The 14,475-nt window shown below is 47.8% G+C and overlaps 1 protein-coding gene across 2 annotated transcripts in view; it reads left to right on the forward strand.

The window, feature by feature from the left end:
• The window catches only part of SULT4A1 (sulfotransferase family 4A member 1), a 54,088-nt gene that overhangs the window by 23,438 nt on the left and 16,175 nt on the right, over positions 1-14,475 (forward strand). For both annotated transcript variants that reach the window (XR_010179738.1, XM_063928920.1), the window contains exons 3-4: positions 7,823-7,903; positions 13,934-14,060. Coding sequence is in view for 1 of the 2 variants with exons in the window: in XM_063928920.1 (XP_063784990.1) it covers positions 7,823-7,903; positions 13,934-14,060 (208 nt within the window). In the remaining variant the exon portion in view is untranslated. The remainder of the gene's footprint in view (positions 1-7,822; positions 7,904-13,933; positions 14,061-14,475) is intronic.

The following is a 14,475-nucleotide window of genomic DNA, read 5'->3' on the forward strand; positions in this document are numbered from 1 at the left end:
GCAGTGCAGCATGGTGTTACCCAGGTGCACACATTACATCTGCCCCCTGCAGTGCAGCATGGTGTTACCAGAGGCACACATTACATCTGCCCCCCTGCAGTGCAGCATGGTGTTACCCAGATGAACACATTACATCTCCCCCCTGCAGTGCAGCATGGTGTTACCCAGATGAACACATTACATCTGCCCCCTGCAGTGCAGCATGGTGTTACCCAGATGAACACATTACATCTCCCCCCTGCAGTGCAGCATGGTGTTACCCAGATGAACACATTACATCTCCCCCCTGCAGTGCAGCATGGTGTTACCCAGATGAACACATTACATCTCCCCCCTGTAGTGCAGCATGGTGTTACCCAGGTGCACACATTACATCTGCCCCCTGCAGTGCAGCATGGTGTTACCAGAGGCACACATTACATCTGCCCCCTGCAGTGCAGCATGGTGTTACCCAGATGAACACATTACATCTCCCCTCTGCAGTGCAGCATGGTGTTACTAGAGGCACACATTACATCTGCCCCCTGCAGTGCAGCATGGTGTTACCCAGATGAACACATTACATCTCCCCCCTGCAGTGCAGCATGGTGTTACCCAGATGAACACATTACATCTCCCCCCTGCAGTGCAGCATGGTGTTACCCAGATGAACACATTACATCTCCCCCCTGCAGTGCAGCATGGTGTTACCCAGATGAACACATTACATCTTCCCCCTGCAGTGCAGCATTGTGTTACCCAGATGAACACATTACATCTGCCCCCTGCAGTGCAGCATGGTGTTACCCAGGGGCACACATTACATCTCCCCCCTGCAGTGCAGCATAGTGTTACCCAGGTGCAAACATTACATCTCCCCCCTGCAGTGCAGCATAGTGTTACCCATGTGCACACATTACAGCTCCCCCCTGCAGTGCAGCATGGTGTTACCCAGATGAACACATTACATCTCCCCCCTGCAGTGCAGCATAGTGTTACCCAGGTGCACACATTACATCTCCCTCCTGCAGTGCAGCATGGTGTTACCCAGATGAACACATTACATCTCCCCCCATGCAGTGCAGCATGGTGTTACCCAGATAAACACATGACATCTCCCCCCTGCAGTGCAGCATGGTGTTACCAGAGGCACACATTACATCTGCCCCCTGCAGTGCAGCATGGTGTTACCCAGATGAACACATTACATCTCCCCCCTGCAGTGCAGCATGGTGTTACCAGAGGCACACATTACATCTGCCCCCTGCAGTGCAGCATGGTGTTACCCAGATGAACACATTACATCTCCCCCCTGCAGTGCAGCATGGTGTTACCCATATGAACACATTACATCTCCCCCCTGCAGTGCAGCATGGTGTTACCCAGATGAACACATTACATCTGCCCCCTGCAGTGCAGCATGGTGTTACCCAGGGGCACACATTACATCTCCCCCCTGCAGTGCATCATAGTGTTACCCAGGTGCACACATTACATCTCCCCCCCTGCAGTGCAGCATGGTGTTACCCAGGAGCACACATTACATCTCCCCCTGCAGTGCAGCATGGTGTTACCCAGGTACACACATTACATATGCTTCCCTGCAGTGCAGCATAGTGTTACCCAGGTACACACATTACATCTGCCCCCACTGCAATGCAGCATGGTGTTACCCAGGTGCACACATTACATCTGCCCCCTGCAGTGCAGCATGGTGTTACCCAGGTGCACACATTACATCTGCCCCCTGCAGTGCATCATGGTGTTACCCAGGTGCACACATTACATCTCCCCCCTGCAGTGCAGCATAGTGTTACCCAGGTGCACACATTACATCTCCCCCCTGCAGTGCAGCATGGTGTTACCCAGATTAACACATTACATCTCCCCCCTGCAGTGCAGCATAGTGTTACCCAGGTGCACACATGACATCTGCCCCCTGCAGTGCAGCATGGTGTTACCCAGGGGCACACATTACATCTCCCCCTGCAGTGCAGCATGGTGTTACCCAGGTACACACATTACATCTTCCCCCTCTGCAGTGCAGCATAGTTTTACCCAGGTGCACACATTACATCTGCTTCCCTGCAGTGCAGCATAGTGATACCCAGGTGCACACATTACATCTGCTTCCCTGCAGTGCAGCATAGTGTTACCCAGGTACACACATTACATCTGCCCCCACTGCAATGCAGCATGGTGTTACCCAGGTGCACACATTACATCTGCCCCCTGTAGTGCAGCATGGTGTTACCCAGGTGCACACATTACATCTGCCCCCTGCAGTGCAGCATGGTGTTACCAGGTGCACACATTACATCTGCCCCCTGCAGTGCAGCATGGTGTTACCCAGGTGCACACATTACATCTCCCCCTGCAGTGCAGCATGGTGTTACCAGGTGCACACATTACATCTCCCCCCTGCAGTGCAGCATGGTGTTACCAGGTGCACACATTACATCTCCCCCCTGCAGTGCAGCATGGTGTTACCCAGGTGCACACATTACATCTGCCCCCTGCAGTGCAGCATGGTGTTACCCAGGTACACACATTACATCTTCCCCCTGCAGTGCAGCATGGTGTTACCAGGTGTAAAGTTACTTGTTTTGCTTTGTTCCCACTTCAGAATCAGGCCCTCATTCCGAGTTGATCGCTCGCGAGCTACTTTTTGCAGCCGTGCAAACGTATAGTCGCCGCCCACGGGGGAGTGTATTTTCGCTTTGTAAGTGTGCGAACGCCTGTGCAGCTGAGCGGGACGAAAACGTTTGTTGCAGTTTCTGAGTAGCCCAGGACTTACTTGGTCCCGGAACTGACGTCAGACACCCGCCCTGCAAACGCTTGGACACGTCTGCGTTTTTCCGAACACTCCCAGAAAACGGTCAGTTGACACCCACAAACGCCTTCTTCCTGTCAATCTCCTTGTGATCGGCTGTGTGATTCTTCGTTAAATCCATCACCCAGCATCGATCCGCTGTGTACCGGTACGACGCGCCTGCGCATTGCGGTGCATACGCAGTAGTAACCTGTTAACTGTGCTGCGAAAAACTGCAGCGAGCGATCAACTTGGAATGACCCCTCAGTCCCATAGTATCTCAGATACTCAAGTAACAAAGTTTCTGCAGTAATTCCTCCTTGCAGTTCTTGGGGAATTACTTGTTCCTTGTCCCGTGCTTTGTGTTCCATACACATCCATGTGTTTCTTATATAGAGACCGTTCCACGCGGCTGTTGCTGGGATTTGTAGAATAGTCGCTTGCCCTTATTTCGTTTCAAGCAGTTAGTGCATTCCGTAGTCTGGCGGCACTGGCCAGTCGTGATGACATTAGTCAGCTACTCCTTAGCTTGCGTGCTAATTGCTTTGCCTGTATCCTAGACATCAGTGTCACACAGGGACGCAGGAATACTGCATCCTGGTCCTGCTTGGCAGTGCTGACCACTTCTTGCGTGGCTTTTGTGCTGATCTATCACTGATGACACAACATCGCCTTATTTTGTGAGTTTCTTCACGGGGAACAGGCTGCCTTGAAGACTAATCACGTATAGTACATTACTTGGTGACTGGAAGGAAGACTGGGATTAGGTTCCACTATTCCCTCTGATATATCACATTAGCTAGGGTAACTTCTTACTATGGTCACGGTGGGAGAAGAAGCTGTTATCGCCAGTCCTGTCACCCGTACATCCGCAGCTGATAAGCTGCTTTGATGATGCTCCGTCACTGGTGTTGCGGCAGCCGCAGTACCTGAGAGGTCACCATCCTCCTATATAGCACTTTGCACCTTCTGTTGTAGTGAATTCATTGCAGCTCCCCCTCTGACCTCTAAGTGACCAGGTTTCTTGTATATAGAGCATCCAAGCGTTCCACAGAATTGCTGACTAACGTTCCTACCCCAGTCATGTGTGGTTAATGCTGATTCTGCTCTGGGCACATTGCCATTGCTTGCACTCTGTTTCCCACTCGTATCTATCCACAAGCATTGACCTGCCATGCAGAAGTAAAAGCTGAGGTCTTTATTATGGAGCAAATCTCATGGTCTGCTTCCTACACAGCCGCCGCATTCAGCCCACCCGCTGTTTCCTGCCTGCTGTCCTCAGATGTCACCGGTAAGGATAACACAGAAGGAAACAGAGGTAAATAATCATCAGAATCAGCTTTATTGGCCAGGTATACTTGCGTATACTAGGAATTTGTCTTCGGTTTGCTATACAACAGCCAAGTAAGCAACACATAAGCAGGTAGAGGGGGCAAGTAAAGTCATACAGATAGGTATACCGTAGGGACACAAGTGAGTTACATGTATGTCTAGTCAGTCAATGTTCAGGAGTTCAGCAGGCGGAACGCTTGGGGAAAGAAACTTTTGAGGTTTCTGGTGGAGCTGGCGGGGACGGCCCTGTAACGCATACCTGAAGGAAGCAGGTTAAACATGCTGTGGCCAGGGTGAACCTGGTCTTTTACTATCTTCGTTGCCCGCTTTTTAGCTCTGGACAGGTACAGGTCCTGGACTGAGGGAAGGTCGGCCCTGGTGATCTTCGCTGAGGTTCTGACCACCTTTGGGAGCCTGCATCTGTCCCTCGCGCTTGCGATCACAATCGCGGAGTAGAAGAGGAGCAGAAGCTTCTGTGGGATGTTGCCTGAGGAAGAACAACCTCTGCTGCGCTTTCCCGACAGTGGCGTCACCGTTGGACCCCATTTAAGGTCCCGGGAGATTGTGGTCCCCAGGAACATGAAGGAGTCCACTAGCGATACCACACTGTCAGCAATCATTAGCCGAGGTGCACTAGCTGACTTCTTCCTGAAGTCCACTATCATCTCAACAGTTTTGAGGAGGTTGAGCTCAAGGTTAATGTGGCTGCACCACTGGGCCAACCGGTCTACTTCCCGGCTATAGGCCGATTCGTCCCCGTCCATGATGAGGCCGATGACCGTAGTGTCATCTGCAAATTTAATGATCTTTACTGATTGCGCCTCTGAGGTACAGTCATTTGTGTACAGGGAGAAGATCAGGGGGGAGAGGACACAGCCCTGAGGGGCCCCTGTACAAATGGACCGCGCTTGAGAGGTGAATTCCCCCAACTGTGTCCTGTCTGTCAGGAACTCTACTATCCAGGAACAGGTTGCTTCAGGGACCCCTAGGCGAAGTAATATGGGGTGGAGGATGCTGGGGACGATTGTATTGAAGTCCGAGCTGAAATTTGACAAACAGGACCCTCGCTTAGGTACCGGGAATGTCTAGGTGCTGTAGAATGTAGTGCAGGCCCAGGTTGACTGCATCCTTCACTCACATCATTGCACCAGTGCAGCGGCTCCCAATTCCAGTCATCATGTACCACCGACCGGTCATGTTTGTAGGAGATATAGTTATGATCCATACGGTCGGGATCCTGGCGTTCAGCATACCGACGCGGGAACCCAGCCGCCAGAACGCTGGCAGGGTGCCCAAGGCTATTCCCACTTGTTGCTGTCCACGACACCAATAGAGTGGGAATAGAACCAAGGGGCTTCGTTGTGGTCACCCCCTGTTGGTATTGTGGCGGTCGAGATCACGACCGCTGGTTCCCCGTTCCCAACTCGTTTGTAGGATTTATTTCAAAATGCACAGATGAGTTACCTGCTTTGCCGAGACGGTAATTCTCTCGCCTGCTTCCACAGACAGAAATCCTGAAAACATGACCTGTTGGGGGCATTTCACATATTTTACTCTCCAACTATTAATTCTGGTGATCAGGGATTGGCCAAGCGACGCCTTTGCTTTCTCTTAATAATGCAGCCGCGATTGACAGCTGTGATGGTCACTTAGTAAGCTTATCTGAGGATGCCATTACGCTTACTCAGGTCCCGCAACCACCTTTGAGCATCCTCTCTCATGCACCGTTTGGCCGCATTGATACCTTACTATTGCGAGATGTCACAATTTTTCGATATCTTGTAATTGGGCACCGGGTTGACCAGAAGCCATTACGTTACACATTATGTCAGCCTTGTGCTGATGTAATACAGACAAGCAGGTGCTCTCTGTTATTACATTGCACCGCTAAGACATTCTGCATCTCTGCGATTAGCGGCGGGGCAGGATGTCTCTGAGAGATAAGTGGCATCTTGATACAACTCCCCCTAAGGGGTATATTCAATAAGAGTCGGATCCATTCCGACATGCAGTTGTCGGAATGGATCCGACAACCGCTATTCAGTGGACAGCCAAATCCGACTGTGGGATTTGGCTGTACACATGGTCCTGTCCTGCCGCTGCTGTCAGCGGCTGCGGATGCGCTGACAGCAGCGGCCAGGAGTGCAGATGGCAGCGGGCGTGAGCGGTACGGCAGCAGGGGTAAGCTGGGCAGCGGGTGGAGCAGTGATCGGCGGCCTGGGCTGACTGCAGGGGGACATGTCTGGGCCGGCGGGGGGAGGCGCTGCAGGGAGCCTCTCTCCCTGCTGCGCTTACCCCACCGCCGCAGACATGTCCCCCTGCAGTCAGCTCCCCCTGCCGGCCGTTGATCTCGGCTCCCCCAGCCGCCCGCAGCACTGCTTGTCTCCTCACCTCAATCCGACTTGTTTTCAAGTCGGATTGAGTTTGTTGGAAAGGGGGCCAAAACCTGTCGGATTTGGACCCATTTCCGACAGAAGCATGTGGATCGGCGATCCACGTGTTTTCCGACAAGTCGGGAATTCCCAAATTGTCGGAAAAAATCAGCCCCTATTGAATAGGTCGGAACCCCTTCCCACCTATTTCTGTCAGAAGCTGCCGTCTTTCTGACAAGATGGCAGCTTCCGACAGTTATTGACTACACCCCTATGTATTGCACTGGACGTGGCTGCCCATCTCACTGAGAACTGGTGGTGCTGTGATGTCTCTGTGCCGGCTTATCATCCCTCTGCTGCTGCCTGACATTGTGTCACCAGTGGTAAGGTAAGTACAGAGAATATGGGTGACGGAATCAAATCCGGCAGGGTCCGTCCAGTCATGATCTGGGTAGGATCAGTCCTGGTTGATTTATCATGGTTAAGTTGAGAATCAAATGGGGTGTCATTTAGACGGACAGTCCTTGGTCTATGCCAGGGGCACTCCAGCTGCAGTGGATCTTCGCCTCCCAGAATGCCCTGCTATAGTTTTGCTGTTCGGTTAGGTCCTGCTAAAACTGTGGCAGGACATGCTGGGAGGTGTAGATCCACAGCAGCTGGAGATGCCACAGGTTGCTGCCCAGGGATGGGGTCCCAGTGCAGGTATTGGAACTTTCGCATGTATGTTTGTGAATGTTTTTAGTGGCTGTTTAACATAAGGCAAATTGTCTTTTAGGTTTACTGTCCCTTTAAGAAAACCAATAAATCTGACAATTAAACTTCATTATCTAAAGATATGTCAAAACCATGAACAAGTGGCCATTTATTTATATGGTCAAAGAAAATATCAAGTTAATGTTTTGTTCACTTTATTTGGATTTGAGTCGTGTGCCGGCTCGTTGTGTGATGCCTGGGCACCTGGATACAGACATCGCTGTCCGATGACGAGTGATACCACAGCCGCCGCCTGTTCTCAGACTGTGGAAAGCTATACGCCTTTTACAACGAGGAGAAAGGCTGCAGTGATAATGACCATAGGACTGCGCTATAATGTAGGGACAGTAATTTTAACAAAAGCAAGATGTGGACATTTGTACAAAGTGTTATAGTTTGTTAAAGATAATATAAATATATATTAGACAGCGTTGAGTCTAATGTCTCTTTATGCATCATAGCAGATTCCCGGTGTATAAGATGACTGATTTGCCTGATATCAGGGCGCTGGATGGGACTTGAATTGATGTTTATGGTGCATGCTTATTATGGTTGTCTATGTGTTTTGGTCTAGGAACTGACATCTCCTCGCCTTATCAAGAGTCACCTCCCCTACCGCTTCCTGCCACTAGATCTGCACAACGGAGAGTCCAAGGTAATAATGAGGCCACACCCACTTCACGGGTCGCAAAAGCGCCATTGTCTCTATGAGTATTTTCATGTAACTGCTAAAACGTTCTCTGTGGCGTATTGATCATTGCCATAGAATACAAAGCTGAGTAAGACACAAATGCCGTTGCAGCTGAGATTTAGGCCCTCATTCCGAGTTGTTCGCTCGCAAGCTGCTTTTAGCAGCTTTGCACACGCTAAGCCGCCGCCTACTGGGAGTGAATCTTAGCATAGTAAAATTGCGAACGAAAGATTAGCAGAATTGCGAATAGACACTTCTTAGCAGTTTCTGAGTAGCTCCACACTTACTCTGCAACTGCGATCAGTTCAGTCAGTTTCGTTCCTGGTTTGACGTCACAAACACACCCAGCGTTCACCCAGACACTCCCCCGTTTCTCCAGCCACGCCCGCGTTTTTCCCAGAAACGGCAGCGTTTTTTCACACACTCCCATAAAACGGCCAGTTTCCGCCCAGAAACACCCACTTCCTGTCAATCACACTACGATCACCAGAACGAAGAAAAATCCTCGTAATGGTGTGAGTAAAATTCCTAACTGCATAGCAAATTTACTTGGCGCAGTCGCAGTGCGAACATTGCGCATGCGCAATTAGCGGAAAATCGCTGCGATGCGAAGAAAATTACAGAGCGAACAACTCGGAATGACCACCTTAGTACGCAGCGGCTGTACAAACATAGCAAATGTCGCATCCGCTGGGATTTGTATTGAGACGCTCACTAAAGGCGTCTGAGATCCGCTGCTTATGTATGAAGAAGCAACCATCGGAAGCTCATTGGTCGATAACAAATCTGCGGCGTTACCCTGGCATGGCTGATGGTAGGAAGGTGTTGGAGATATTGTAACTGCATACGGGATCGCAGTTGCAAGCCCCCCGGAAGCCGTTGTGACACCCCTGTGTTTGAGCGTCCCCCCCATGTTAACGCTTACAAATGCTTCCCGACTGCCACTCACTTTGTAAATAAATACTCATAGCAAACGCCATCGCGGCACATGTGCAGTGCAGCTTATACGCATGCGCAATAGCAAATAATTGCTTCACTGCATACAAACTCGCCATTGCGTCTCTAAATCAGGCTCTGTATACGGGATTTAATCATAGGCATGCCAATTCAGAGTTGAACACAAGTTGGCGGCAGTTGCATCCACATTGCGCACACAGAACCAAATGCGGACAGGCCAAGTTGTGCGCACATATGCAGCCACATTGCACCTATCCATACACTTGTTCAAATATAGTGCAACCGGAAAGTATTCACAGCGCTTCACTTTTTCCACATTTTGTTATGTTACAGCCTTATTGCAAAATGGAATAAATTCATTTTTTCCCTCAAAATTTTACACACAATACCCCATAATGACAACGTGAATTTTTTGTGTGTGATTTTTGCTAATTTAATCAAAATAAAAAAATAAGAAATCACATGTACATAAGTATTCACAGCCTTTGCCATGAAGCTCAAAATTGAGCTCAGGTGCATCCTGTTTCCACCGATCATCCTTGAAATGTTCCTACAGCTTAATTGGAGTCCACCTGTGATAAATTCAGTTGATTGGACATGATGAAGTCAAAGGAATTGTTTGTAGACCTCTCAGACAGGATTGTCTCGAGGCACAAATCTGGAGAAGGGTACAGAAAAATATTTGCTGCTTTGAAAGTCCCAATGAGCACAGCAGTGGCCTCCATCATCTGTAAATTGAAGAAGTTTGGAACCACCAGGACTCTTCCTAGAGCTGGCCAGCCATCTAAACTGAGCGATCAGGGGAGAAGGGCCTTAGTCAGGGAGGTGACCAAGAACCCGATGGTTACTCTGTCAGAGCTACAGCATTCCTCTGTGGATAGAAGAGAACTTTCCAGAAGGACAACCATCTCTGCAGCAATCCACCAATCAGGCCTGTATGGTAGAGTGGCCAGACGGAAGCTACTCCTTAGTAAAAAGCACATGGCAGCCTACCTGGAGTTTGCCAAAATGCACCTGAAGAACTCTCAAACCATGAGAAACAAAATTCTCTGGTCTGATGAGACAAAGATTGAACTCTTTGGCGTGAATGCCAGGTGTCATGTTTGGAGGAAACCAGGCACCGCTGATCACCAGGCCAATACCATCCCTACAGTGAAGCATGGTGGTGGCAGCATCATGCTGTGGGAATGTTTTTCAGCGGCAAGAACTGGGAGACTAGTCAGGATAGAGGGAAAGATGAATGCAGCAATGTACAGAGACATCCTGGATGAAAACCTGCTCCAGAGCGCTCTTGACCTCAGACTGGGGCGATGGTTCATGTTACAGCAGGGCATCGACTTTAAGCACACAGCCAAGATATCAAAGGACTGGATTCAGGACAACTCTGTGAATGTCCTTGAGTGGCCCAGCCAGAGCCAGACTTGAATCCGATTGAACATGTCTGTAGAGATCTGAAAATGGCTGTGCACCAACGCTTCCCATCCAACCTGATGGAGCTTGAGAGGTGCTGCGAAGAGGAATGGGCGAAACTGCCCAAAGATAGGTGTGCCAAGCTTGTGGCATCATATTCAAAAAGACTTGAGGCTGTAATTGCTGCCAAAGATGCATCAACAAAGTATTGAGCAAAGGCTGTGAATACTTATGTACATGTGATTTCTTAGTTTTTTATTTCTAACAAATTAGCAAAAATCTCAAAAAAACTTTTTTCACGTTGTCATTATGGGGTATTGTGTGTAGAATTTTGAGGGAAAAAATATATTTATTCTATTTTTTTTTTTTTAAACTTTTTTTATTTCAATCGAAGCGTATCAAAGATTCACAACAAAGTACATTGATAAACATGGTTGATAAAATCCATCACATGAACATTGATCTGTCATATATTCAAAACAAGTTTACATAATAGTCTATTATTAGGACATAGTACGATACATGTCATAGCGAAGTTTCCTTCAAGTATGGAAAACAAATAGAATAGGATGAGTCCGGATCTGTGCCCACACCCACTTCCCCCTATGATAGGGTGCCTCAGTCCCCTTTAAACTAACCGGCCACGAACGAAACTGGAGGGTCCTGTTCATAAATTCTAGTTTCGTACCATAAAGTATTACGGAAACATTTCCACACTTGTTCCTTTAATGGGTGGGATAGGGTTTCTATGTAGCTTTCCCATGTTTCAAAAAATCTTTCAGTGAACTTTTCTTTCTGTAGGGAAGCCTCCAGCCATTCCATTCTGAAAATATGAAAGATTTTCCCTAGAAAAAGTGATAGTGGCGGGGCAGAGGGCTGTATCCACATTTGTAAAATGCATTTTTTGGCAGCTGCAGAGATTATTATCAATAACTTTTTAACACCCTGTGCCATCCTAGTGCCTTCCGGCATCATACCAAATATTGCCCATTCAGGGGTGAGCGGTAGATAGTTTACTAGGTGTTGGGTAACATATTTCCATATTTGGAGCCAGAATCTCCGGATTATAGGGCATTCCCATAGACAGTGGAACAGCTCAGCTCGTTGATTACCACATCTAAGGCAGGACGCGTTTTCCAATAAGCCCATTAGGTGTCTACGGTGTGGTGAAAGATATGTTCTGTGCCATATGTTTAAAAAGAGTTCAGTGTAGGATGCAGCAGGTATCAGCCTGATGGACAACTCGAGGTGTTTCAGCAGATTCGTTACAGAAAGGGATGGGAAATGCTCTGTCCATTGCGCTAGTCCCGCCGTTGTATCAGTGTATTGTAAGGGTGTGTGCAAGAATGAGTACAGAGTGGAGATAGCCTTGGATGAGGGGTTCCCCGCCAGCAACAGTTTATCTAACGGGTTGTCATAATCCTGTGGGGATAGTGTTCTAGAGACAGTAGCTACATAATGTTGAGCTTGTAGGTATGCTAAGGGGAATGTGTTTAGTATTGGAAAGAGTTCCACTGCCTGTGCCAGTGTGAGTGTTTTTTTTGACTCACCATGTATGAATTGTCGTATTGAAGTGATACCATACCGTTCCCAAAGTGTGAAAGGATGGCTCGCATTGCCATCTTGAAAGCGATTATTGTGGACTAGGGGGAGGAAAAGAGACGTATGTGGATTTAGGGAACATTTATGTCGCAAGATATGCCAGACTTTCCGAGTGGACATTAGTAGTGGGTTCGCTCGGACCGAGGCAGATATTTCTTCTTCGTGTAAGTGCAAGAAGGAGGTCATACTGCCACCACCCAGGAAGGCAGACTCTAAGGTCGTGTTGGAGTACATATATTTATTCTATTTTGAAATAAGGCTGTAACATAAAAAAATGTGCAAAAAGTGAAGCGCTGTGAATACTTTCAGGATGCACTGTAGCTGTCATTATTAACAGACGCACGTGCCCTATACTTGGTGCCAAAGATGCATCTAAAATCAGATAGATTACTGCATACGCACAACTCTGCACCACGTGCACCTACACACCCTCAGTACACTTAGCCTATGTGATTGTGCGAGTGCCCTGTTGCCATCCAGGCACTCCCCACCAGCACAAGAGGAGATGTGACTGAGGCGCTCGGCTATGACGCATTCGCTATATTAAAAATCCCGAGATCAATATGCAAAACAGACTTGCTATTAACAGTTAACTAAAATAATTTAACAGTAATTACCTCTTTATAGAGTCTATTCATGAAGCAGTGAAAAGTGTAGAGAAGTGAGCCAGTGGAGAAATTGCCCATGGCAACCAATCAGCTTTGAAGTAATATTTATAATTTGCATACTGTACAATTGTACGGAGCAGCTGATTGGTTGCCATGGGCAACTTCTCCACAGGCTCACTTCTCCACTCTTTTCACTGCTTCGTGAATAGACCCCTATGTCATTCAGTATATGTGTTTTCAAGTAAAAGTGGCAGATCTCTTAGGACTTGGGAGCTACTGACCCCTGCTTGTCACTATAAAACTGGGGATCCGGTCTCTAGGTTGACAGTAACTAGGTCGACACTATCTAGGTCAACCACTATTGGTCGACAGTAACTAGGTCGACAGGGTCTAGGTCGACAGGTCAGAAGGTCGACATGAGTTTTTCACAATTTTCTTCCTTTTTTTTTTTTTACCCTTTCATACTTAACGATCCACGTGGACTACGATTGGAACGGTAATCTGTGCGAAGCGAGCCATGCGAGGGGACACGGTGCATTAATTGGGGTTCCCGGTCACTTTACGAAGAAAACGACACAAAACCCCCCGTAAAAAACTCATGTCAACCTTTTGACCTGTTGACCTAGACCCTGACGACCTAGAGACCATGTCGATCTAGTTACTGTCGACAAATAGTGGTCGACCTAGACACTGTCAACCTAGTTACTATCTACCTTCCATACCACACCCATAAAACTGTACCCAGGCATAGGGGGATAGCCAATTAGCCCCAGTAAAACATCGGGTGTGGAAAATTTGTCTTTTTTGCGATTTTTCTCGATGTTTCACCGATTATTATTTTTTTACAGGCTATCTATCCTAATTGAATGCCTGTAAAAAAAAATGTCCTTTCTCCCAAAAACACACAGGTTCAGTGAAACCTGTGTGTTTTTGGTAGAAACAGCCCCGTTTTCGCATGAAAACGGGGCTGTTTCCGGGGATTTGGTTTCGCCTGTCTGAGGCAGGTGAAACAAAATCCCAGATAAGCCGCATCTCGTGCCGTCTTATCGGGGCTAATTAGATAGCCCCTGGCGGGACAATTAGCCCTGGTAAATTACTGGGCCTAATTGGGTATCCCCCATAGTAGTTAAGTTTTGGGGAGTTTTTGAGCTTTAGAATACTGGGGTTCTGGTCATTGAAGCCTGAGATTGTACTCATAGAAAGAAGTGTATTTTATACTGAACAGTCCCACTCCCTTATTAAACCCCCCTTCTATATGTTCCCTTCTCCCGTTCTATCCCACTTTGTTACCGGAGTCCTGGATACTGGTGGGACAACCATAGAATGCCACTGTATAAGATGATGATAGGGCTACATGTAAATGATGTTTGACATCAGATGTATGAAATGAGTTCACCCCAAAAACTTGTCATTATAGGTTATCTACATGGCTCGTAATCCTAAAGACCTCGTAGTGTCTTATTACCAATTCCACCGCTCCCTGAGGACAATGAGCTACAGAGGAACCTTCCAGGAATTCTGCCGGAGATTCATGAATGACAGGTGTAAGAGAACAGGTTTCACCGTTTATGGGGAAAGAGACTAGCGATACTACATTTATTGTGAAAGGCCCAATGATAGATAATAAATAGGTAAAGTGCTAGTTGCAAATTGGTGGGAGGGTAAAACATCTTTGCAGAAACTCAAATCTAAATCTAATATGACCTGCCCCCCATGACTGCGAGACTTCGCTGCGACGGCGAATGCTGTCTAACAAAATGGAGAGTACTAAAGTACTATTTATGATAACAAGAAACATTGATATCTACATTTTTATATATTTATTTATTGATACTGTAAGGGGCAAAGTCAGTAACCTGCGGGATGTGCAGCGCAGTCTCCGTTCCTGGAGCTACTCAGTTAGTGACCTGCGATCAGAGCCGTAACTAGACTTTTTTTCCTGCAGGCAGACTGCTTTGC

The sequence above is a fragment of the Pseudophryne corroboree genome, chromosome 6 (assembly GCF_028390025.1).
Source record: "Pseudophryne corroboree isolate aPseCor3 chromosome 6, aPseCor3.hap2, whole genome shotgun sequence".
Classification (NCBI taxonomy): domain Eukaryota; kingdom Metazoa; phylum Chordata; class Amphibia; order Anura; family Myobatrachidae; genus Pseudophryne; species Pseudophryne corroboree.